The sequence below is a fragment of the Equus caballus genome, chromosome 28, assembly GCF_041296265.1.
Source record: "Equus caballus isolate H_3958 breed thoroughbred chromosome 28, TB-T2T, whole genome shotgun sequence".
NCBI lineage: Eukaryota > Metazoa > Chordata > Mammalia > Perissodactyla > Equidae > Equus > Equus caballus.
In genome coordinates, this window is record NC_091711.1 from 38,423,599 (window position 1) to 38,447,887 (window position 24,289).

Below are 24,289 nucleotides of genomic sequence, written 5' to 3' on the forward strand. Positions count from 1 at the left end.
CGTGCCTCAGGGCAGAAGGGAAGGAGGCTGCAGGCAGGGAGGATGATGGTGGCATCTCCCTTTCCCCCAGGCCCCAAGTGAGGCCGAGGCGGCGGCTGACCTGATGGACATGGGCCCTGACCCAGCAGCCACCAGCAGCCTCTCGTCCCAGCTGGCGGGAATGAGTAAGTGCCGTGTGGGGGCTCTGGCCAAGGGCACGTGGTGGTACTTTGGGCACGCCTGCAGTACTGGGCTGCCCTCCTGTTATACAGCTGGAGCTGGGGCGTCAGCAGCAGAACGTCAGCCCAGACCCCACCTCACCAGAGTCCCAAGCTGCGTCCTGCTGCAGGGTTGAGAACCAGGGACCAAACATGTGGCACTCTCCCTCGCAGCCTCACAGCTCCCGAGCCCCCTCAGGTCCCCGAAATCCCGCTGTTCTGTGACTGCCCTCGACACCAAGTTAGTTCCCCATGGCCTGAGCCATCTGGGTGGGCATGGGAGGTGACTTGGACGTCCTGTGCCCCTCTTTGCTCCTCTGCGTCAAGGGCAGGAATGGGCCCTTCCTTCCAGGTCGTCATGAGGACTGAGTGAGCTCATGCAGGAAACAGGCAGAGACCGGTGCCAGGCCCAGGGCACCTCCGGATACGTGTTAGCAGTCCTTACTGTCAGCATGACTAGTTTTAACATTGTTGACTGCCTGCTTTGTGCCAAGCGCTAGGAATAATTGAGAGAGGAAGTGACATGCCCACAGTCCCTCAGCCAGCAGGTGGCCTGTCCCATCCATTCACTCACCCTGTCCACCCTGCTCCCTGCCGCTCCTCCAGAGCTGGCCCTGGGCCTGGCAGGCAGCAGCTCAGCCACTGCTCAGTGTGTACAGGGCCAGCCGGGCGGACCCTTCACATGTCCTTTCTGTCCCCGCAGACCTGGGCTCCAGCAGCGTGAGGGCTGGCCTGCAGTCTCTGGAGGGCTCTGGCCGCCTGGAAGACGAGTTTGACATGTTTGCGCTGACACGGGGCAGCTCGCTCGCTGACCAACGGAAAGAGTGAGTGGCTGGGCCCCCCGGCTCCCTGCAGTCTGGGCTGCTCCACACCAGAGGAGAGCCTCTCTCCAGTCCCGGAACTCTGCCTGCTGGTGGGCACACCGTGCAGAAGGAAGGGCACCTGCCTGCACCTTCTCAGGAGGGCAGGCTTCCTATCCCCGAGTCAGCCCCGCATGGCCCGAGGAGCCCTGTGGCTGAGTGGTGGACTGCATGCCCCACAGGTGGGCTGGATGGAGGAGGGACGCCCAAGGTTGATGAGCAGCTATGTGCCACAATCTTACCTAGTCTGATCAGATGAGGAGACTGAGGTACTGAGAGGCTGAGTCAACTGCCCCTGGTCGGGCAGCTAATGTTTGACAGTGCTGGGTTGGGAACCCAGGGCTGGTTCTGAAACCTAGTGTCCCCAGCCCAACCCAGCACCCCACTGCTCTGTACACCACGTACTGCCCTCTGGGGCAGGGGGGAAGGTTCCTGATAAGTCCTCAGGGGCATGTCCGGTCATTTCTGAGGTTGCATAGCCATCCTTGATTTCCAGAGAATTCCCTGTTGCCCACTCAGGTCCGCCCGCTCTGCCCTGGGCACTGCCCATTCTCAGGGAGATGCTTTTGGCAGCCAAGGCTCCTGGCCGAGTGTCCGCCAGGGCCGGCTCCCTGCTGCAACGTCCCGGGACTGGCTCCACACAGGCCTGTCAGGGAAGCAGTTTGCTTGGGGTGGTTGTCAGCGCTTTGCTTATGACCTTTGGGCTGAGCTGTGGGCAGCCAGGCTGTATAGCCAAAGAAAGCTCTGGATTAAGGGACCTTCCCAGCAGACTCTTGGCTCCTTAGCGGGCATCCTGGTGTCTTTGGGAACTGTCCATGGGCCTCCAGAGGGCCCAGGGATACCCTCTCCACTCTGGCAAATCCAGGTCAAGTGTGACAGGCTGCCACCAGCGGGGCGTGGGGTTGCTCACAGCCCTGCCCACTGGCCAGGCAGCCCAGCTGTAAGCCACATCTTTAGTCTGGGACGGGTCTGTACTCCCAAGTCCAGGTGCCCTGGGACCAGCAGTTCACGGTTGCCATGGGGTTAGGAGCACTGGGAGGCTGCTGTGCCAGTGGAGGCTAACGAGTCATGTGGGATTTGTAGCTGGTGGGGGGCGGGGGTTTGGCCTGGCTCACCAGCCTGGCTGAGACTTGCTGTTGCACCATCACTCATTTGGGGCGTGGGGCCCTGAGGGACAGAGGGACGTGCACACGGACCACTGCCGTGCTATCTAAGTGCTGTCCTGGAGGGTGTAGCAGGCCCTGCAGACACAGAGGAGGTGGCGTGCAATTCTGCAGAGGGTGCTTAGGGCTGGGCACTGGGGCGGAGGAAGTCAAGGTGGTGTTTCAGGCCATGGGAACGGCGTATGCAGAGGCTCGGAGGCAGGGAGAGCCTGAGACGGGGATGGGCAGACGTGCTGGAACAACATTGTGTCCTTCTCAGGCCCTGGTTCTCCAGCAGGCCCTCCCTGGGGATTGGTTTCCACCCCAGCAGAAAGCGCAGGCAGGGACAAAGTGCGCCCTAGCATGGGGTTCCTCTTTCCTTTGTTCTCCTGCCTGGCTGTCCCTCCGTTACACTCGGCTGCATCTTCTAGCCCTGGTCACCTGGCTGGCCTTTGGACTGTCCACCTTGCCCTGTCCTCTGAGGTTCTTGGACTCTCCAAGGCCTTTTCTGCCCACCTGGTATCTGGCCCATGCCTCCCTCTGACCCGCGCCGCCTCTGCCTCTGTTCACCGGGAAGCCAGCTCCCTGTCAGCCCCTCCCTTTCTGCCCCAGCCCCGACCACAGCTCACATGGTCACTGCCCCTCCCACTGGCCAGGCCCTTCCACTTGGGAGCCAAGGAGAGCAATGGGGGCCTCTGGGCCAGGCCGAGCCAGGGGCACCTTAGCCAGGCTTTGCCAGAGCAAGGGTGCTCTTCGTCAGCTTCTTCCACATCACTGTCCTGGGGACACGCTCCACCTCCTCCCAGTGCCACTGTGTCTTCTCCAAGAACAACTTCTCAAGTGGCCCCAGGTCCTGCCCTGCCCACCAGCCTGGCTGGGACCATCTGAGGAGCAGCCCTCCTCCCTCCTGCGCTGGGCGTGGGGCAGCAGATCCCTGGCCCGGGCTCTGCAGCCCCATGGGGGCCACGTGGGCTTCCTCCATCAGGGCTGTGCTCGGCCTCCACTGCTGCAGGCAGGGTCCCCTGGTCTGCCAAGCTGGCCTTCGGGGGCTTTGCGGGCATGAGAGAGGCGAAAGCAGAGGGCTGGGGAGTAACTAGGACAGAACATGCAGTTCCTCTGAGCGAAGGGAGCGTCAGTGTCTATGTTCCTAGGCTAGACATGCCTTGTTCTGCCTTTTCCTCACGCACTTGCCATGTCTGGAATGCAGGGCCAGCAGCGTGGCTGCTTCCATACCCTGGTGAGCAGGCCTTCCCAGGGTCAGGACACATTGCTCAGTCTTTGGCATCACTTCCTCCTCGCCAGCTGCTGTTGCCCAGATTTAGCCAAGGACACTAGGCTGCTCCCCAGAAGGGCAAGGGCACACCCCACCCCCAGCCACCCTGGCTTTCAGGCTGGCTCCAGCATGGCCCTGCACGCAGTCCCCAGCCCACTTGCCATGGACAAACGAGCTAATGGCCACACTCCTCTGGCTCAGTCCACAGCCCGTGGGAAGGGGCAGGCATCAGTGCTCTTCAAAATGACTGCCTGGGAATCTGGGGGTCTCATTCAAGAGGCCCCTTTAAGTGCTGGTCCATCTCATTCCCAGGAAGGCAACTTGGCATTGCAAGAGTTAAAAGTGATGTGGCCCCAGGTCCAGAAGCCTCGAGTGGACCAGCCCTGGCTTCAGCAGGGTGCAGGGTGCACGGTGCTCCTGGCCTGTACCTGGAGGGAGATCCTGGAATTCTGCAGCTCAGTTCTTCACCCAAAGCTGGGCTGACCCAGCGTGAGCCCTCACCCCTTCCTGCTGGCGGTTCAGAGCTAGAGTAATGGCTCTCTCCAAGCATCCGGGCTGTGTGCCAGCACCTCCCCTGGCCAGCCCCCGTCACCGCCAGAAGAGACAGCCCAGCCCCTCGCTAGCGCAGGTGTCCTCCCACTCCTTTTTTATTCCCTCGCTCCCCCTGAGACCACCACAAACGCAGCAAACACCTCCTTCCTGTGCTCATCTGCCAGGAGCTGCAGTGTCAGACCCTGCCCGTCCCAGCCCGTCAGCCTTGCATTTGCCCCCAGCTCCTGTCCTCCTACCCTGCCCAACTGGCATCCCCCGAGGACATTTAGAATCCCCCTCCCTGTGCTGCTGGGACAGGGAGGGGCGGGGAGATCTCATGCTGGACAGCCAGTGCGTGATGGCACACCCCACCGTCTGACGCTTGTTTCCGCAGCAGGGTGGAATTCCCCACTCAAATGCAACCTTCTCCAGAACCGTGGGTTATAGAATTATGACATGAGAGCTGCTCAAAAAAGGGCCTGCCGATTTGAATTCTGCATGAGTGTGAGGTCATTGGCGCTATTTCTCTTCCCTGGAGTCTGGCCAGATCTGGTGATAGCCCTTGGGGGTCTTGGTCTTGGTCTTTGGCCCGCAGCACCCTCGCCTCTCTTCTCCCTCGCCTCTCTTCTCCCTCGCTGCTGCCCGTCACACAGGTCACACGTCTGATCCCAATTCCCTGAGGCAGGAAATGAGGCCCTCCCTACCATTCCCAGGCAGCCCTTCCTGGGGCCTGAGCCACCCCCGCCCAGGCACGACCCAAGTCTGCACCAGATGCGGGTCCCGCACCCCGCCCACCCGCTCCATCCTCAGAGAATCCGCTGGATGCCCGGTGCAGCAAGGGCAGCATCTCATGGGCATGGCGGCCTTTGTGTTTCAGGGTAAAATATGAAGCCCCCCAAGCAACGGATGGCCTGGCTGGAGCCCTGGATGCCCGGCAGCAGAACACCGGAGCGGTAAGCAGAGGGCCCTGCTGCCCGCCTGGGGCTGTGCAGAAGGACTACCGGAGGGTGCTCGCCCGCCAGCCCCCGTGTGCTGGGCACTGGCTAACACGACCACAGCCCTCTCCCCATGTGGTTCTCCAGGTGGCCCTTTGTAGCTAATGTGATTATTCCCATTTCACAACTGAGGAAACTTCGTCAGAGAGTTCGAGTCGTTTGCCCAAGTTCACACAGCAAGAAAGGGTCAGAGCTGAGTCAGGGAGCTGGAGTCCAGCAGCCTCAGTTCCCACCCCAGCTCCCCTTTCTACCAGCTGTGTGTCCTTAGGCAGATTGCTAACCTTTCTGACCCTCGACTTCTCTGTCTGTACACTGAGGCTCAAAGGAGTGCCCTTGGTTTATAGTAGGATGCGGGAGAGGGCGTATGGAAGGCGCTCGGTGCAGACTAGAGCTCAGTCACTGTGCTGCCTCACTGCCTCTCTGGAGACTGTTATTTGCAGGAGTGTGGACAGAGGAGGACAAGAGAACAGGCCCTCAAACCACAGGGAGGCATCCAAGTGTGTCATTTTGGTTGCATTTACTTGCTTGACTGTGTCCTGAGTGACAGCCACATGCCCGCACTGAGCACCCTGTGGGTGAGCCTCCCCCTCGGCGAGAGCTCCTAGTACAGTTCTCGCACCTCTCGAGCGGCTCTGGATGCCTTTCGGGTGGTGAGCGTTGCCGTGCCAGCGAGCAGACAGAGCAGCTCCTCGGGAGGTGGTTAGAAACGGCAGGACCCAGGAGTTGGAGAGGCGGGGCCGTGAGGAGCATGACCCAGGAGAGGGCTGGTGACTGCACAGGGCTCTGAGGCCACAGCCGGACTGGGTGGTGCGAGACGAAGCCTGAGGGGCGGCCGGAACCAGAGGCCTCAGGGGCAGCTGGGAGCACAGTGGGTTTCCTCCGCATGAGGGGGAAGCCGCAGACAGTCTTGAGCAGAGGGGACACTGTCTGACTTGGTTTTAGAAGGGTCATGCGTGGGAGCTGGAGAGACACGAGGAGGCTGTGGAAGCCGCCCAGTCCACGGGCGGAGAGTCCCAATGACTCCCATCTCAGGAGTCAGCCCCGCTCGGAACAGGGTGGGACCCAGAACACTGGAGGCAGGGCCAGCGACGGGGGGCAGAGGCCTCCTATGTGTTGTGCGACCTGCCACCCAGCAGAGCACGTCCCCGCGCCGTGTCCCAGCCTCCTGTCGTTTCTACTTGTAAGCGGTCATTTGTCGAGTCTGTGCTCTGTGCCAGGCCCTGTGCTGCGTGCTCTGTGTCCCCTCTTTACTGAGTCGTCACGCAGACCCTTACGGTGTATTGTTATCCCCTCTCACTGATGAGAAAGCTGAGTCCCAGAGAGAGCTTAAGGGAGACACAGATGTGCCATCCTCAGCACGGGCCGGCGCACGGGGGAGTCGTCAATCTTCACAGCACTGCTGTGCCGCCGCCCCACCTGCACAGGAGACAGCCGAGGCTGGGCGCTGTGAGGGAGTTTGCCCAGAGTCTCACAGCCATGGGTCTGTCCTGCTCCGAAGCCAGCGTTGGGAACAAGAACCCCAGAGGACCCGCGGGGCTCCAGGAGCAGGGCTGAGCGCCCCCTGCTCGGCCTGCCTTTCTGGCTCCAGGAATCTGGATGACTCCGACCGTCAGGAAGCCTGCTGAAAGCATTCCCTCGCAGGCCCTCGGCCTCTTGTGGGCTGAACTGACTCCACAGCCCAGCAGGCAATAGTCCCAGCCAACCCTTCCTGTTGCAGTTGAGGGAGCCGCAGCCCAGAGATGGGCGTCACTGACCTAGGGGCACACAGCAACTAGGGGCATGACAAGAAGTAGAACCAGGCCTCCCGGCTCCTCCGCCGCCTTCAGTCAGCCCAGGGGGGAAGCACACGCATCTGCTGCAGGAAGGCAGGGCTGGCCAATTATCTCATTCTCTCTGTGAGGGGAGAGGGAGATTAAGTGACCTCCACGAGATCAGGGTACAACCTTCTCAAAGCCGTGTCAGCAACATCCGCTTCCGAGGTCCTGAAGCCTGGCTGGGCAGTACACTCTCCCACTGAGCCGTCAGCACGTGATTCCCAGCAGCCATGTGCGCGATGGAATCAAGCGCACCCTGTGGGCAGCTGGTGTTTGCCCCCGGGGTTCACAGCCCTGTGATGTGGGGTGCTGGACAACGAGTGCCAGGCCCTGTGCCAGGCCTATCAGGGTCGGGGAGGCCACATTCTCCTGTTTGCCCATCGATAAACAGGGCTCCTCAGCCTGGGCCGACCATCAGAATCCCATGTGAGCCAGGAAACTGGCTGATGGCCGCCCGCTCGGCCCTTGCTCAGGCCTGCCCTCGGAGACCATCCCGGAGAAGGGGGAGCAGCGCCCAGCTCACTCGGGGCCGAGTCCCAGCACCGCTACGCCTCACTCCACACTGAGACCCTCTGCTGCTTCCTGTCACCCCTCACCTGCCTGCACACCCAGCACACACCTGCCTATGCACACACATGCGCACACACGGGCCGCCTCAGTGGCGGCAAGCCTGCTGTTGGGGAAGGCTGCGGGCACACCTGCGGCCCTGGCCCTGCCCTTCCCACCACCCTCAGCGAGACCCTTTCTCACCCAGATGGGAGGCAGCAGCGAGAGGAGCCTCAGTGACTGGATGGTGAGACAAGGCATGGTGAGGAGGCCAGGCTGGCCGCCCGGGGAGCTGGGACTGCCACTCGCAGGGGCCCACCTGGTGGTGCTGTCGGAGAGAGCAGGACCCTCGGATCCAGAGGAGAGTGAGCGGTGCTGTGCGTGCCCAGGCAGCTAAGAGCCTGCTGGGCCCAACCCAGCGCTCACCACAGTCCTGCTCCCTCCACTGTTGCTTCCACGGCCCCTCAGCGCCCTCTTTCGGCTCCTGACTCGGAAGCAAGGCCCAGGCAGCCCCTCTGGAGCTGAGAGGTTCTGGGCCGAGCACCAGCAGAGAGCTGAGTGGGAGAGGGAGCTGGTGTGGGCGGCCCAGAGCACTTGATGCTGCTGCTGCTGCTACTGCTGCTGGGAAGTCGGCTCCTGCCTCCTCTCTGGGCTCTCCTGCTGCCCACTGGGGTCCTCAGGGGCTGGGGACAGCGCTTGGGGACTGAACTGGCTTGGTTGGAGAAAGATTCCCTCTCTTTCGCAAAGTAGCTCAGTGGTAACTAGTATTTCCTGAGCCTCTGCTCTGTGCCAGGCACTGCACTCAGCTCTCTATAGCCATCGTCTCAATGCTCAGCAACCCAGAGGGTAGGTACTGGTATCCTCTAAAGATGAGCGAAGTGAGGTTCAGAGAAGTTAGGTAACCTGCCCAGAATCACACTGTATTAAGGGGGCCAAGCCAGATTCCAGTCTCTCTGACTCCAAAATCTGTGCCCATAACCTCCAACTGGATTCTCCCACCGAAGAAGCTGGTAGAGAAGGAAGCCCCCAGGCCCTGTGCAGGGGCCTTTGTGGCAGAGCCTCCATCTTTGTGGCCCAAACTGAAATGTCCCCGTGCACAGCCACAGCCCAAGTCCACCAGCCTGGCCTCCTCTAGTCATCTTGGCACCTCCCTCCACTCTGGCCCTCTGCACCCCTTTCCGCCATGAACCCTGAGTCTGCAGAGGTGTGGGAGACCTGGCGGCCCCTGACCGGCAGTCTGCCCCTCTGCTCCTTGATGGCCGGCCCCTCCGTGGGCTTTGCACGTCCTTCTGTCAGACGCTCCTCAGCACCTGTGCAGAGGCCCTGCCCGGGCCCGTGCACAAAGTCCTTCCCTCCAGCCTAGAGCTCCCCAGCCTCGGCGTGTGGGAGCCAGGGATCCATTCTCTCCTCGGGACCCTGCTCCAGCTGTTCAGAGCCCCCTCCCTATCCCCTGCTTAGCCTACTGGCCCTGCGCCCCCCTTGCCCACAGCCTGGCACAGTGGGCAGAACTGTGGGTCCCAGGCCCCTGAGCAGGAGCTGCCTTGGCGGGGATGCCAGGCTCTCTCACCCCCTCCAAAGGGGCAGGTCTGACAGGCCCCATTTTAGAAGTGCACAGGCTCAGGGATGGGTGACTGCCCCAGGCTACCCAGCCCGTGGACAGCGAGCTGGCAGGGCCTTTTGCCTTGTTCGCCAGCGCACTGCCCCGGCCTCATCCTCTGCCCTTCCTTCCAGATCCCCGTCACCCAGGCCTGCCTCATGGAGGACATCGAGCAGTGGCTGTCCACTGACGTGGTAAGTCAGGGCCTGCCCAGCCCAGAGGCAGAGGCTCAGGCCCCCTCCTCGCCCACCTGACGGGGCTCCCGTTTTTCTCATGAGGAAGTGGCAAGGGGTACTGCTGTGAGGAGAGGGGCGTTAATGTAGGACACCTCAGCAGCTGGAAGTTCTCCTGCCACCCGCCCACCTCCTGGGTACTTCCCTTCAGAGGGGGCCTGGGCACCACACCCCTCGCAGCTGCTGGAACCTTCCCTCCCCAGACATTCTCCCACGCCAGGTCTAGGGTGTGAGCCCGCTGGAGAGGACAGGATGAGCTGAGGGTACCCGAGGACCCATGGTAGTGCTAAGCCCCGCTCCTGCGTGGCTCAGGTGGCCTCCCGCCACTCTCAGAGGGAAAGGCCATCAGCAGCCCCCTCCCACAGAGCAGGAACTGACCAGCAGCTGTGGCGAGGGCTGCTTCGCCCAGGAGGAGGCAGGCGGGGGCCCAGGCCGTCTCCAGAGCCCTGCCACCCCCAGCGAGCGGAAGGACAGCGTCAGCCTCGGCCTCCATTCAGGGCTTCCTCTTTGGGTGCCAGGGACCAAGTGCCTGGGCTCTGCCAGGCCAGAGGCTGCCTCTGCACGCAGCCGACACCGTGTATCTGCCTGAGGTCAGGCCAGGGTCTATCTGCTTCTGTCGGGTGGCAGAAGGCTCACCCCCTCCCCAGCCCCCAGCTTTAGCAAGCGTGGCCTCAGTCTCCGAGCATGGCTTCAGTCCCCAAGTGTGTCCTCAGTCTCGGAGCATGGCCTCAGTCCCTGGTGTCAGCCTTTCCACCATGAGGGCCCCTGGGCACCACACCCTGTGCCTGGCACTCTGTGTGTAGTATTCCGTTTTAGCTACCTGACAACCCTCTGAGTTTTTCCGGGCAAAAACCGAGGCTCGGAGAAGTCAGATGACACCTGGGGCCATGTAGCTCAGGAAGGGGTGAGCGGCCGAGGTTCAAGTCCTGGGGCCTCGCAGAGCCTGAGTCTGGAGCACTCCATGGTGGTCCCCGCCCACCATGCCGGAAGGACTGCAGCTCTTCTGCAGCTAACCTCTGCCTCCTGCTTTCCCAGGGGAATGATGCCGAAGAGCCCAAGGGCATCACCAGTGAAGGTAGGAGGCTCTGGCCCTGCACCCCCTGCCCCGCCCTGCAGCTTGGAGCCCACCTCCAGCCTGTCTCCTTCCTTTAGAGTTTGACAAGTTCCTGGAAGAACGGGCCAAAGTGGCCGATCGGTTGCCCAATCTCTCCAGCCCCTCCGCCACAGGGCCCCCGGGACCCCCTCCTGGCGCCGCCCCTCGAAAGAAGACCCAGGAGAAAGATGACGACATGCTGTTTGCCTTATGAGTGTGGGGTCTGGCACCCTGCAGCCCAGGCCACCCTGCTCCCACGCTCCTTGGCTGGGGCCCCTCTCCCTCCTTCGGTGTTAAGGCTGCTTTGGGGGCGGCTTGTTCCCCCTTCTCTCTTCCTCGAGGGTGGAGCTGACCCAGCTGCCGCTGGCTGTGCCGCCTGGGGGTGTGGGGAGGCCGCCAGATGAATTGGGGGAACAGGTCAGCTCTCCACTGGGATCCTGGCCACTCCTGCCTCCTTCCCCACCCCACCCGACCACTACGACTTTGCTGAGACTGAGGCCCAGGTGACCCTCGCTGGACCATCCCCAGAGGAGCCCTCTGCAGAGCCACCTTGCCAGTCGAGGCCTGGCTGGACGCTGGAGACAGCAGAAGCTTCTGGCACAGCCTCTGGTCACTCCGTGCCCCTACCTCACGGAGCCCAAAGGCTTTGGCCAGCTGGTGGGGGCAGGGTGTGTGGCCCTCTGCTGAGCTGCACATGGTCCAGGTACGAAGCTGCACATGGTGGGGCGAGAACACAGCAGCCCCAGGCTGCCAGAGGAGGCCCGGGACGCCTGGAACACCTGCGGCCCCACCACCTCCTCCACAGCCTCCTGCTCCAGCCCTCTTCTGTTCCTCCCGGGCAGGCTCCCCTGGGCACTGGGCCCACCTACCTGCTGGTGATCTTGTACTGGGAGAGGTGCCTTTTGTGTCCCCAATTAAAGGTGGAAGACCACCCTGCTAGCACCGTTGTTCATTCTCCAGGTGGGAAGTGAATTCTTGGCTCACCAGGGTCAGGGATTGCTTGGGCTGGGGGAGGCCGTCCAGGAGGGGGCGTCTGCAGATGGTACAGATGGAGAAGCAGGCCCGGGCCCGGCAGCACCTGTCACCAGGCACAGGCAGGTGCAGCTCTCACACCCCACAGGCTCCAGCCACGATGTGCCCTGCCAAGAGGCCCCTTGCTCTCCATTTGAGGGAGGTCCCTCCATCCTTGGGCATCTTTCCACTGCTGTTCCCCCTCAGGCCGGCTCCTGCTCTGCAGCAGGAGCACGGTGATCACCAGGAGAGGGCGCATGTGGCCGGTATGGGTGTGTTGGGAGCAGGGCGGTCTGGGCTGAAGCCCAGGCGCAGGCGCTGCTAGGCTCTCCACGGGCTCCTGGAATCCTCACGACTGCCCCGGCGAAGTGCAGTTGCCACCTCGTTCTACAGACAGAGTCTGTGACTTGGTGGGCCGTGTGAGCTGCCAGCTCAGACGAAAGGCACAGGCACAGCTGTTTATCCTGTGCTGGGCGCTGCCTCGTGTGTCACTGCCTTGTCCTCATTCCTTGGTGACGACACTGAGGCTCAGTTTGGATGACTTGGCACACAGCCGAGGAGCTGGCACAGGCCAGGCGCGGGCCGTCGGTTCTTGTCTCAGTCCATGGCTGCTCAGAGCCCCAGGCCTTCCGTGGTCTGGAATCGCCACGCCAGGCTCCCCAGAGTCACTGCCTGAGGCCCAGCCCTCAGGTGGAAGGGAACGGGGATGGTGTGGGGCTGGAGCAATGCACCTGCCTGGAAGGTCAGCCCGTGGAGGACAGCGGAAGTCGGACGCCTGCGTCCAGGGGGCCTGGGTGACCAGAGTGTGGCCACTGGCTCCCATCAGCAGTGGGCGGGCAGCAGCTGCCTTCCGAGGTGTGGCCTGGAGCTGGGCACACAGGAGGCCAGGCCCAGCCGGCTCTCCGAGGGTGGCGTGAGGAAAGTAGCCCGGGGACAGGTCCATGGGACCCTGGGTTTGTCCACCCCTAAGGAGGGGAGGGGCGCAGGGTCCAGGCTGAGCGCCAGAGCTGCAGAGGAGCCAGGCCCGGAGGAAGGCAGCGCCTGGGCCTTCCGTCTGACCCTGTCCCCAACCTCAACCTCAACCACCTCTTTTTTTTTTTTGTGGGGAGCCGCTATCCCACTGTCCTCTGGGCAGCCGGCCAGCAGCCTGGTGTGCCAGCTTTCTGGGAGGTGGAGGCTCCCTGGCCCTGGCCCTGCAGGCGCCCCAAGCTCAGCTGCCCAAACTCCAGGTCCCCTCCTACACCTGGCATAGCTCGGCTGGGGGAGCCCAGGTCCCAGGAGACTCTGCTTTCCACACCGGGTTAAGCATCTCCTGGTCCAGCCTTGCTTGGTTACTCAACAGGTGACGCCCCCACCCTCCATGCCAAGGTGGTGGAGGCTTGCCAGCCCTGCCTCAAAATTGGGACGAAGCCGAAGTTCATGTCCCATGCCACTTGGGACATGTCACTTGGCCACTTCTGCTCCCTGCCTCCACTCGGTCACCAGCACCCCCTCCATCTTACCCTGCTTTAGATCACTCAGAAGTGGCCAGGTGCTGGGGACTTTGGCCTGCCTCTGCACGGCCCCAGACTGCTTTATCTTGCTGGCCCTGCTGCCTCCTCCAGGCAGTGTTCCTGACAGCAGGTGGCTTCCAGAGGTCCTTCCTGAGCTATTCTGCACCGCCAGCAGCAACACGCCAGACCACCAATGTCTGGAGCAGCAAGCCGAATGTTGTGCTTGAGTCCATGTGCTGGATGAAGGCCCCTAAAGCGCCTGCGTTTGGTGACCCTCTTTCTCATAATACACACCTTTTCAGCTGGTCCCTGCGTGGCTGAGGGTGGCAGCATCTGTGGTCAGATAAGAGGACAATGACAATGACAGATCAGTTACTCCCCGACTCCTGGCTTGGCCGGACTGCTGCCATACACGCACACTTAGACACACCCACGCCCGCTCACCATGGTGGGGCGAGCTGTCCTGGTGAGCTCAGGCAAGTGTACCACCTGTGCACAAAGGATCACAGGCCTCTGTGCTGGGGCCCAGGAGGGACGGGGCCAGCTCAGGACAGGTAAGGAGTGGGCTCCTCCCCTTGTCCTGCAACCCCAGCCCCCCAGGCCCTGCCCACCCACACCCACATTCAGCTGAGCTCCCGCTGTGTGCCAGACCCTGACCTGGCCTTTCTGCACTTCACAACAGCCCTTGGGGTCAGCGGTTCTGCCCACTGCTTACAGGTGGGGAAACTGAGGCCCGGGGGAGCAAGGACTTGCCTAGTGACACACTAAGTAATGAAAGAGCCGGACCCAGTTGTCTCCGCACTGTGGCCTCTCCGCCCCGCCTCCCTCCTCCCCAGCACCGCTTAACTGGGGTCCCCTGGGGGAGAGATGCTCTCACACGGCTCGGAGCCCAGCAGCCCAGGGGACCTGCAGCGAGGGCTCCAGGGGCTCAAAGGCCCGGCAGCGGCCAGAGCTACTGCATCATCTCTCCTTTCCTGGGTGTGGGATCTCCTGAGCACCAATGGCACTCCAGCTGTGGTTCCAGATGCGGAGAATACAGGTGAATGTGGCCAGTGCCAGCCCTGGTGGGCCACACGGGAGGGAAAGGGCAATAAAGACAGATGTGAATACGAAAAATGCCACCGGCTCTGAGATGAAGGAACGGGAAGCAGGCAGAGTGATGGGAGCTGGGAGGGCAGGGAGAGCTCTGACAAGGGCCAAGGCTGGGGAGGTAAGTTGGGGCCGGCGGCAGAGAGCCAGGCAGGAAGGGGGACCATGGAGGCCTCCAGGCTTCCCCTGGATGGGGCAACACTGGGCATCCCCTCCTTAAGGGCGCCTCCTCCAGAGAGAAGGCCACTGGGGCTGGGGTGGGTGAGACAGCGCTGGCCGGGCTGTCGGGTTTCCTGGCAGCAGGCTGGGTGTGAGGCTGCAGGCCCTGCGCCCACCGCTCAACAGCAACAGGAAGTCGTGCCGCCCCACGTGACAGAGGACCAGCAGCCTCAGGAGGTGGCACTGGGCCAGGGACGGGGAGGCTGAGTGGAGCATGGCCCGTGGGCAGGGAAGGGGTGCCTGGGAGGCGGCCCCTGGAGCCTGTGAGGAAGCGCCTGGAAGCATCTTGGCAGAGCCGCCACTCCCGCCACTCTCGCCCCAGAATCCACGCGAGGCCTGGACACTAACCCCCTCACCTACCCTCTGCCCCACTGTCAGCATCCAACCTCTCCAATCATCAAGTACTAGTCATGTGTCACTTAACAACGGGGACACGTTCTGAGACGTGTCATTAGGTGATTGTAGTGGTGTGGGAACATCATCGAGTGTGCACACCTAGGTGGTATAGCCTACTCCACACCTAGGCTATATGATATTGATCTTATGGGACCACCGTCGTATATGCAGTATATTGACCAAAGCATTCTTATGCGGCCCATGACTCTAACAGCAAATCTTGCTGTGGCCCACTTATGAGCTGTGTGATCTTAGGCAAATCACTTAACCTCTCTGTGCCTCTGTTTTCTCACTTGTAAAATGGACTCTAGCAGTCACTCCTTCACAGGGTTGTTGGGAGGAGTAACTGAGAGGACAAGTAGCACAGCACCTGTCACAAACACACTCCATACATGTTGTCACAGGTGGTACCCCCTCCACCCAGAACAGTGTCTGCTCCAGACCCCAGCCAGGGGCACTGCCCCCTGAATCCTGGTAATTCCAGGGATCCCAGCTCTGCCTCTGGTATTGCCTTCCCAGCTCTTGAGGGTGCTCGCTGCCTCCAGGACAACGTTGCAACCTCAGCTCCAACGACAGAGCCCTTGTGCTGCTGTCATGGGCCTGGGCTGCTGCCCCTTATGGGGGCCGTAGTGTTTTGATCCCAGCAATAGGAGCAAGGCAGGGTCCGCCCAGTGGTCTGGGATGCGCACTCACAGTGGGCGCTTTGGGAAGCCCCCGCCCTCTCCAGAGGTGGCGCGGGCTCAGGTCAGTGTCCCATGGTGACCACAAGATGGCAGCAGCGCTGCACACACTGGGGCCTGCGGGGGCACGAGGGGTGGGGTCCACCGCCACCGAGCCAGCCCCCTCCCCTGGGCTGACCCCGGGAGGGCAGGGTGGCCGCCAGGTCCTGTACTGCCCCTCTCCGCCCTCAGTGCCGCCGCACAGGGGTCTTTGTCCCCACACCCAAGCCCCACACAAACTCCCTTGCCCTCTGCCTGCCCCCCACACTCACCCCTCTCTGGTGGGGCTGGGACTCCAGTCGGAAGGCTCTGCTGGGCGTCTGGACGAGGCAGCCTTCCTTATACCCCTGCCTCCCAGGGGCTGGGGAGCAGGCTGGGGGCCTGCTGAGCGAGGCCCTGTCCCTCCTGAGCCCCTGACGCCAGAGTGCCGCCTCTGCAGCATGGGCATCCTCATTACGATGGGACACCCGCCCCCAAGGCTCCAGGCCCTGACAGTGGACGTGGGTTCAGACCACTGTGCATTTCCAGCTCCACCTGTCAGTGGAGAAAGGCGTGAGTTCACACCGGTAACTCCAGTTAGGATCCAACACCACCTCCCTTCTTGTGGCCCCTCCGTGCGTGTCTTCACTTGCTCCCCCAGCAGTGGAAACCTGGTGCCATTGTCCTTTATTCTCCTATTTGCTGGATCCCGCCCGTAGCCCATCTCCGGCTGCCTCCTGCCCCGCACTGCAGGTGTTCTCCTCACCTTGCTCAGATCCCACGTGCCTGTGTGGACCTGCAGATCCCCTCTCAGACCCCTCCTCACCCAGCGCAGGTCCCAGCACCCCACCCCACCCCACCCGACCTGGGCACAGCCACCTGCCTTTCGGGGTCCCATCTAGCGGCTTTGGAGCCGAAGAGGAAGACGGTTCATTTCAAGAAGGATGGTCAGGGTAAGCCTCTCTGCAGTGCTCCCGGAGTCCCTCTGAGCCCACAAACCATCCAGATGTTGTGCAGTCCCACTGTTCACACCTCCAAACTACCCCTGCCAGCCTCGTGCATCAGAGAGAACAGCAAAGACCCTGGGCCTGTGTATCGGGGAACAAGGCTGCGGCAGCAGAGGATGCAGATGGGGGGGCTGAAGCGACAGAAACCAGAAACGTATGGTCTTGCAGTTCCAGGGGCTAGAGGTCAAGGGGCCAGCAGGGCAGTTCTTCTGAGGCCTCTCTTCTTGGCTAGTAGGGGGCCCGGGGTCTTCTCCCCGTGTGTCTGTGCCCAAGCTCCTCTTTTGTTTTTGTTTTTGTTTTGTTTTGTTTTTGAGGAAGATTAGCCCTGAGCTAACATCTGCCGCCAATCCTCTTTTTGCTGAGGAAGACTGGCCCTGAGGTCACATCCATGCCCATCTTCCTCTACTTTATATGTGGGACGCCTACCACAGCATGGCTTGTCAAGTGGTGCCATGTCTGCACCTGGGATCCGAATCAGCGAACCCCAGGCCACCGAAGCAGAACGTGCGCACTTAACCACTGCGCCACGGGCCGGCCCCCAAGCTCCTCTTCTTATAAGGACACACTCACATTAGATTAGGGCCCACCCATATGACCTCATTTAACCTTAATCACTTCGTCAAAGACCCTCTCTCCAAATCTAGTCACATCCTGAGGGACTGAGGGTTGGGACCCCAACACACGAGTTTTTGGTGGACACGATTCAGCCCACGATGTCAGCTATCCTGATTCCCTCCGGACCTCTGGCTGTTCTCCCAGGGCACACCCACTCTGCCCTGGACGCAGGCCCGGGGCAGCATCCCCCGACCGACCACACAGGCTCTGCAGAGAGGGGGCCACGTGTGACCCCTCCTCCACTCCCCGCCCCTCCCCCGGAGATGCATCCTTGGCCAGCCTGGCCTTGGGAGGCTGGGGAGGACCAGCCATGGGGGCCTCGAGTAGAACAGAAGGGGAGGAGAGTGGAGGAACCCGGAGCCTGGGCTGGATGCTGTCCTCCTGGGCCCCACTGCCACGCATTGTCTTTTAGAGCAGACCCAAGGCAGCAAGCTGGCAGGGTGCCCTTCCACCCACCCTAGGGCAGGACCAGACTGAGGGAGCAGCCTCGCTGGGCCCTGCCTTCTCCCCTTGCCTCCCTCCCAGGACGCCTCTCTCTGCCCCCGCCCTCAGCCAGCCCCCCACCATCCAAGCTGACTCCCGGCTGAGGATGCACCTCCAGGCTTGGCCAACAGAGGTGGGGGGCCCACACCCACCTGGGTCCCAAATCCTCAGTGGGTCAGAGTCCTGGCAGCAGAGCCGCTGTGATGTTACAGACAGGGAAACTGAGGCCCAGGGAGGGAGGGGGCTACCTCGGCAGATGTGCCACTTCCCCGCCCCATGCAGGTCCTGGGGGGCTCCTGTTCCATCTCGGAACCCCACCCCACGCCGAGAGCTCAGGGAGAGCCATGGGGGGCCCCCTTTGTCAGGGCAGAGGCTGTGGGGGCCCAGTTTCCAGCCCCCACACCACTGACTGGCTGTTGGATTTGGGCAAGCCTTTTGTGATATTGTCATGTATAATAAGAAATATATACTTTGGTCTTTGCCCTGGTTCCTGACGCTGCGCTCCTGAAATCCTTGGAATTTCCCAAGTGATAAGAGCCCTAGGAGCATCTCTTGTTCTAATATTTGCTCTTTGACCCCGGTTCCTGACGCGGCGCTCCTGAAACCCTTGGATTTCCTGGGTGATAGGGGTGTCTCTGTGGGAACGAGGCAACTCTGGGTGGGCTCCTGGAGGCTTCCTGGATGAGAGCTGGTCCCTGGAAAGTCCAAGCCATGAGTAGAAGCTTGGAATTTTCAGCCCCATCTCCCCTTCTTTCGAGGGGGGAGAAGGGCTGGAAATGGGGGTAGCGATCGATCCCGCCCACATGATGAAGCCTCCGTAAGATCCTGGAGGTTAGGGGTTCAGAGAGCTTCCGGGGCGGTGAACACGTGGACGCGCCGGGAGAGGGCACGGAAGCTCTGTGCCCCTTCCCACGCGCTTGCCCTACTCATCCATTCCATCTGGACGTCCATCTGCGTCCTTCGTCGTATCCTTTGTAACAAACTGGGGAGTGTAAGTAAGTGTTTCCCTGAGTTCCGTAAGCCGCTCTAGCAAATTGATGGAACACTAAGAGGGGGTCATGGGAACCTCGGATCTACAGCCGGTTGGTCAGAAGCACAGGTGACAATCTGGGCTTGCAATTGGCATCTGAAGGGGGCAGGGGCCAGTCTTATGGGACCGAGCCCTTAGCCCTTAACCTGTGGGATCTGACGCTGTCTCTGAGGAGAGAGTGTCAGGATTGAGTTAAATTGAAGGACAGCCAGCTGGTGTCACTCAGAGTTGCTTGGTGGGAGAAAACCTGCACAGATTTGGGGACAGGAGTGTCAGAAGTGGCATATTCTGTGTGGGAGTAAAGGAGACTCACAGGAGAGACACAGCAGGAAGAACTGGGTTTTTCCTTACTCAGGAAGGAAAAAAACCTGAGTTTTTTCCTTTATACCTTTCCTCTCTCCGGGCCTCAGTTTCCCCATCTGTCAACGGAGGGGAGTGAACTAAGTGATCCTAAGGCCTCTGCCCGCTCTGCTCTGCTGCCCACTCGACCCCAAATCCACATTCCTCCCTCCGGAAAAGAGCGAGCCGTGGCCGAGCCCAGGATGAGCACGAGAGGCAAGAAATCCTGAGAAGAGAGAGGGGGACGCGCCCTGGGCTCCTCTCCCACTCGGGGACCCCCGAGGGTGGGCAGGTCAGCAGGACTGCGTGGCAGGGGGGTGGCTGTGAGTACCAAGCCTGGGCGGCCTCGTCCCTGGCCTGCTGGGTGCCTGCTGGGAGCCTGGCGGGCTCGGGGGCAGGAGGGAAGTGAAAGCCACGCTGGGAACATCCTTGTCCTGGCCCCTGCCAGCCCCGTTCTGGCCCCCAGAAAGGGGAAGCTGATGGGCCCTGAGGAGGAGGGCAAGGGGCTGCCACACTCCCACCCCCGGGCTGCACTTAGGGTGATGGGATCCTGCCTTCCTGCTCCCAAGATGGAAGAAGGGAATCTTCATTTACAGAGGAGAGAGCGAGGCTCAGAAATGTCGCCTGACCGAGCCAAGGTCACACAGCTGGGAAGCGGACAGGTCTCACTGAGTCCTCCCTTCTGGGAAGAAAGGGTCCTTGTGGGGGTCGGCGTGAGCTGTACTTTATTCTGGGCCTGGGGCGGTGCTTAGGGCTGCTTTAGGGCTAGAAAAGTCAGTGTGTGTGTGTGTGTGTGTGTGTGTGTGCGCGCGCGCGCGTGCGCACGTGTGTGTATGTGGGCATGCATGCTCGCACAGCACGTGTGTGTGTGTGGCCCTAGCCTGGTGGGCTGGACGGCACCATTTAGTCTGCAGAAGCTGCCCCACCACCTGCAGGGAGGAGGCTGGCGGGGTGGGGCAGGCAGGGGCCCTTCTCAGGCTCAGAGGGACACAGAGACTTGGCCAAGGCCACAAAGCAAACCTGTGGCAGAACCAGGACTGGAAGCCAGGTCTCCCTCAGCGCCTGCCCTGCAGGAAGCGGGCAGTGGAGGGTGGCTGGAGGTCCCTCCCCGGCCCCTCCGCCGGGTCCGGCCTCCCGGAGGATGTGACACCTCAGACCAGCCTTCTCTCACCAAGGCCCTCCCTCCTCATGGTTTTCCCCAGGCCTCTAGATTTGGAAGCTCTACGTGTGTTTTTTGTCTGCAAAAGCTTTGGCAGCGCACGGAGGGGTTAACCTTTTCCCTCTGGTGTGTGGTAACCACACTCTGTGTCCAGTGTCGCAGGCCCAGGGGGTAGCTCATTCCAGCCGGAAGTGTTCCAGTTGCCTGGCAGCCTCCTCCCTGGGAACTCAGTGCACAGCGTGTTTGCCCGGCCCTGCTGGGCCCACCCCCTGCTGGAGCAGGAGCTTCGGACAGCTGCGCTCATCCCCGGCCAGGGACTCTGCCACAGCTCACCCCCACCCCCCGACCTTACCTTCACTTTCGTCACTCACTGCCATTTTTTTTTTTTTTTTTTTTTTTTGTTGAGGAAGACTGGCCCTGAGCTAACATCTTGCCAATCTTCCTCCATTTTATATGTGGGATGTTGCCACAGCGTGGCTTGATGAGTGGTGTGTGGGTCCATGCCTGGGATCTGAACCTGCAAACCCTGGGCCACTGAAGCAAAGCATGCAAACTTAACCCCTACACCACCAGGCCAGCCCCATGCCACCATTCTCCACCCCTGGGCTTCTGCACTGGTCCCTGGTGGGCACGGCTCTGCTCCCCATCCCCCTGCCTCGACTCTGCAAACCCAGCTTTAGGGTGGGCTCCTTGGCTCTCACATGTGCTACCTGTTTCACTCCCATTTGTCCCGTCCCCCCCCCCACCCCCCCCCAGTGCTGGGGATCTTGGCTTTTAGAACTCAGCTCCCGGTGAGAAGCCCCATCCCCTCCCTTCCTCACCCCTCACCCCTCCCCAGTGACTCCCACCAGGAGTTCCACCCATTGCCCACCAGCTGAGCATCAAGAGCAGACACCATGGAGCTTCCTCAGATATTGCAGTGGAGCTTGAGGACCCAGGTGGGGGTGGTCGGAGACCCCTAGCTTGGGAAGTCAGTGCATTCCAGTCCCTCCTACATCACTCCATCAGCCCTTTCCTCCCATCATCCACCATGGTCCATCCACCACCCTCCCATCATCCACCATGGTCCGTCCACCACCCTCCCATCATCCACCATCGTCCGTCCACCACCCTCCCATCCGTTCGCCATGGTCCGTCCACCACCCTCCCATCATTCACCATGGTCCGTCCACCACCCTCCCACCCGTTCATCCAATGCATATGCCAATACCGCCATCCTTTCTCCTATCACCCGTCCATCCACAGCCTGCAGAGACACCTGCCACACGGAGGACATCCAGGGCCACCAGTGAGGGCCACAGAAGCAGGGGTGTCACACCACAAAGACCACAGCAGCACTAGCTGACAAGATACAAGGCCCTTTCTGTCTCCTCCTCCCCAGCAGAGCCCACCAGAGAAGAAAGGGGCCCGCAGGACAGAGGGAAGGGGGATGAAGGAGCAGGCCCCCCGCCCCCTCCAGGTCCCTCCAGTGAAGCCCTGTAGTGCGCAGGGGCCGGTGAATGTCAAACCAGATGTGAGATTTGACTCTCAGACTGGACTGTCACAGGCTCGAAAGGGACAAGAAAGTTAGCAAAACCTACCAAGGTGTCACAACGGCCACCCATGGCAGGCTGGGCAGGGTGGAGGAAAGGAACGGACGTCACTTCGGGTTCGTGAATTGTGCCTTTGGATCTGTGAGCTTGGGAGGGGGGCTGAAGACCGCAGTTCCCGAGGCACCTGGAGGAGGGAAGTGGGAGGGGGGAGGGGCAGGGGGAGGAAGATGGAGAGAAGAGTGACTGGGCTTGGGGGAGGGGAGGGAACAGGGTGTCCCCCAAGCTTTGGAAGACACACCTCTAAGACGCCACATGAAAGCGTCACCCCTCTCTGGGGCCCCAAGATCTTTAGGAAATGCCCTGCTCAAGTGTTTGTCAGGAGTCGGGTTTTGTGGAAATGGAGAAGGGGGGACGTGCATGTCTGAGTCAGCACAGTCCCGGGCAGAAATCACACAGGAAGAAGCCGAGCGGCAGGACGAGGAAGGCAAGAACACCGGCGTCCGGGTGTCTGAAAACTGCTGGAGGCCTTTGGGCCTTTACTGGACGTGGGGCATGAGCTCTGCCCTGCCCCCAACGCCTTCCTCACCCGCGGCCAGAAGGAGTTTCAAAAGGCTACCCTGCCCGTGTCTTACAACACCCCACCCGCAAACCCCAACACACACCTCAAACCCTTCACTTGCACTCAGGTTAAAGACCCACTGCTGGCCTGGCCTCCAAGGCCCCTGGGGTCGGGGCCCTGCCACTCTCTCCAGAGTCTCTGCACTCTGGGCACACAGGCTGTCTGTCTCTCACACCTCCAAAGTTTCACGCCCTGACCACGGGGCCTTTGTACTTGCCGTTCCCTCTAGAACTGCTCCACCTTCCCAACCCCCAATTAACTCACTCACCCTTCAGGACTCAGCTCAGACCAGTCACTCCTGAGCTGCTGACCAGGTCGTTCATCCATCTCGGAATTCACCTCCGCGATTACGCTGGCACAGAGGAATGGCATAACCACAAGATGGCTTGGAGTCCACGCCCTAGACCCTCATGATTCATGCCCGGGCACTGGGCCCACCTTCTCTGTGTACATTTCCATTTGAATCCCAAACAAAGTGGGGGTCTGTCACTGAGGGGGCGCAGGGGTGACGAGCGCACAAGCAACACTGTCGCCATATTACCATACACTGTACACCCTCCAACCCGCCCCCTTGCGGAGGGGGAGGCAGGCCGCCAGACATTTCTGGAAGGTGATGGCGTGGGCAGGAGCATGAATGACCTCACCCTGTCCTGGGGCTGGACCCAGACCAGCCTGACGAGCCCCGGGCTGTGTGAGGCATAAGGAAGCCTCATTATCAGCTTGTTTTTAATACGGGTAAACTGGAGGACAAATCGCTTCGCCTGGGATACACAAAAACCTCACACAGCAGAACCCTCCCCTTGGGCAGCACAGGTAAGGCTTTTTGTCTCGCCCTCTGACAGAGGTGGGAAAGACTAGTACAGAGTCATAGACTAGTGGTGCCACCCAGCTAATCCCAGTGTCTTGCACCCCATCTTTGCTTGCATACCTCCAGTGATGGGCCACTCACCACCTCTCATTGGAGCCCATTTCACCTGGCCAGTACCCCAACACTGACCCATCCATTAAACCGTATAAGTGTAATTGGCATATTGTTTAATGAGTACAGAGTTTCAATCTGGGAAGATGCAAAAGTTCTGGAGAAAATGGATGGTGATGATGGTTGCACAACAATGTGAATGTACTTAATGCCGCTGAACGGTATCACTAAAAATGGTTAAAATGCTAAATTTTACGTTATGTAAATTTTAAGACAATAAAAACAAAATTCACTGCCTCTGAGTTTCACAACTTACAAGCTGTGTGGCTTTGACTACTTTTTTCTTTTTTTTTTTTTTTTTTTGAGGAAGATCAGCCCTGAGCTAACATCTGCCGCCAGTCCTCCTCTTTTTGCTGAGGAAGACTGGCCCTGAGCTCACATCCATGCCCATCTTCCTCTACTTTATATGTGGGACGCCTACCACAGCACGGCCTGCCAAGTGGTGCGTACGTCTTCACCTAGGATCCGAACTGGTGAACCCCGGGCCGCTGAAGCGGAACATGGGAACTTAACCGCTGAGCCACCGGGCCAGCTCCGAGGAGAACTTTTAAGGTCTACTCTCTGAGCAACTATCAAATACATGACTCAGTCCTGTTAACGAAGGTCTCCATGCTGTGCTTTACAGACCCGGAAAAGGGCTGTTTCCTCCTGTGTCCACAGAGGGCTGGCAAGGGGCGGCGCTTAGGGACCCAGGCTGTTGGAGAAGCCAGCATCGTGAACACTGCCCCTCCCACACCAGAGGAAAAGTGCTTTGGAGGGTCTCACACTGGCCATGGAACGCTCAGGCCGGAAATGTGACACGAATCCCTCCCACCCTGAAGTCGCCGGCCACGACTAATCCCACAGCCTCCCCTCGGCCAGGGGGGTCAGGACGCGCCATCACATCATTCTCCAGGAGGCACGGAGAACAGCCGCACCCAGGGGCGCCCAGGGAAGGTCCATGCTCCACGTGGAGAGCAGCAACCTTCCCAGACGCCATTCACGTGATCCACAGTGTGGACTGCACCCCTGGAACGGGGCGGCCCCGTGTCCCCGACTCATGCGCCCCGAGGACAATCCTGTGATGCTCAGGCTTCAGACCACGTCTTGCCTCCTGTGCAGGGCTGGCTCAGGTTCAAGCTCCTCCCTACCTCTCCCACACTCCTGCTTACGCAAAACAGGGAGCCGGGAAGGGGGCAGGTGGCAGGGCCAGGGCACTTTCATTTGTCAATAACCCTAATTATAAAAGACATCCACAACAGTGATTACTTTTTACTGAGCAATTACAATGGGCCAGGCACAGTGCTAAATATCTGACAGGGCTAATTTCATTTCACACAAGCCTAGGGGGTAGGAATAT

At 60.8% G+C, this 24,289-nt stretch overlaps 1 protein-coding gene and 1 long non-coding RNA gene across 7 annotated transcripts in view; one reads left to right on the forward strand and one right to left on the reverse strand.

The window, feature by feature from the left end:
- Positions 1 to 11,228, forward strand: part of TOM1 (target of myb1 membrane trafficking protein) — a 40,167-nt gene extending 28,939 nt beyond the window's left edge. For 2 of the 6 annotated variants that reach the window (XM_005606575.4, XM_023631703.2), the window contains exons 10-16: positions 71 to 164; positions 901 to 1,021; positions 4,881 to 4,956; positions 7,567 to 7,620; positions 9,090 to 9,149; positions 10,224 to 10,263; positions 10,341 to 11,228. In XM_005606575.4, coding sequence (XP_005606632.2) covers positions 71 to 164; positions 901 to 1,021; positions 4,881 to 4,956; positions 7,567 to 7,620; positions 9,090 to 9,149; positions 10,224 to 10,263; positions 10,341 to 10,495 — 600 coding nt within the window. In that variant the 3' untranslated portion in view covers positions 10,496 to 11,228. The remainder of the gene's footprint in view (positions 1 to 70; positions 165 to 900; positions 1,022 to 4,880; positions 4,957 to 7,566; positions 7,621 to 9,089; positions 9,150 to 10,223; positions 10,264 to 10,340) is intronic. The other 4 variants (XM_005606576.4, XM_070254288.1, XM_003364290.5 and 1 more) reach the window with 2 other exon arrangements.
- On the reverse strand, positions 5,497 to 22,544 carry LOC138921251 (uncharacterized). Its single transcript, XR_011433679.1, has 3 exons — positions 22,240 to 22,544; positions 21,401 to 21,536; positions 5,497 to 13,118 (listed from the first exon to the last, which is right to left on the reverse strand). It is a non-coding gene; the product is annotated as an uncharacterized lncRNA (long non-coding RNA).
- Positions 22,545 to 24,289: the final 1,745 nt, after the last annotated feature.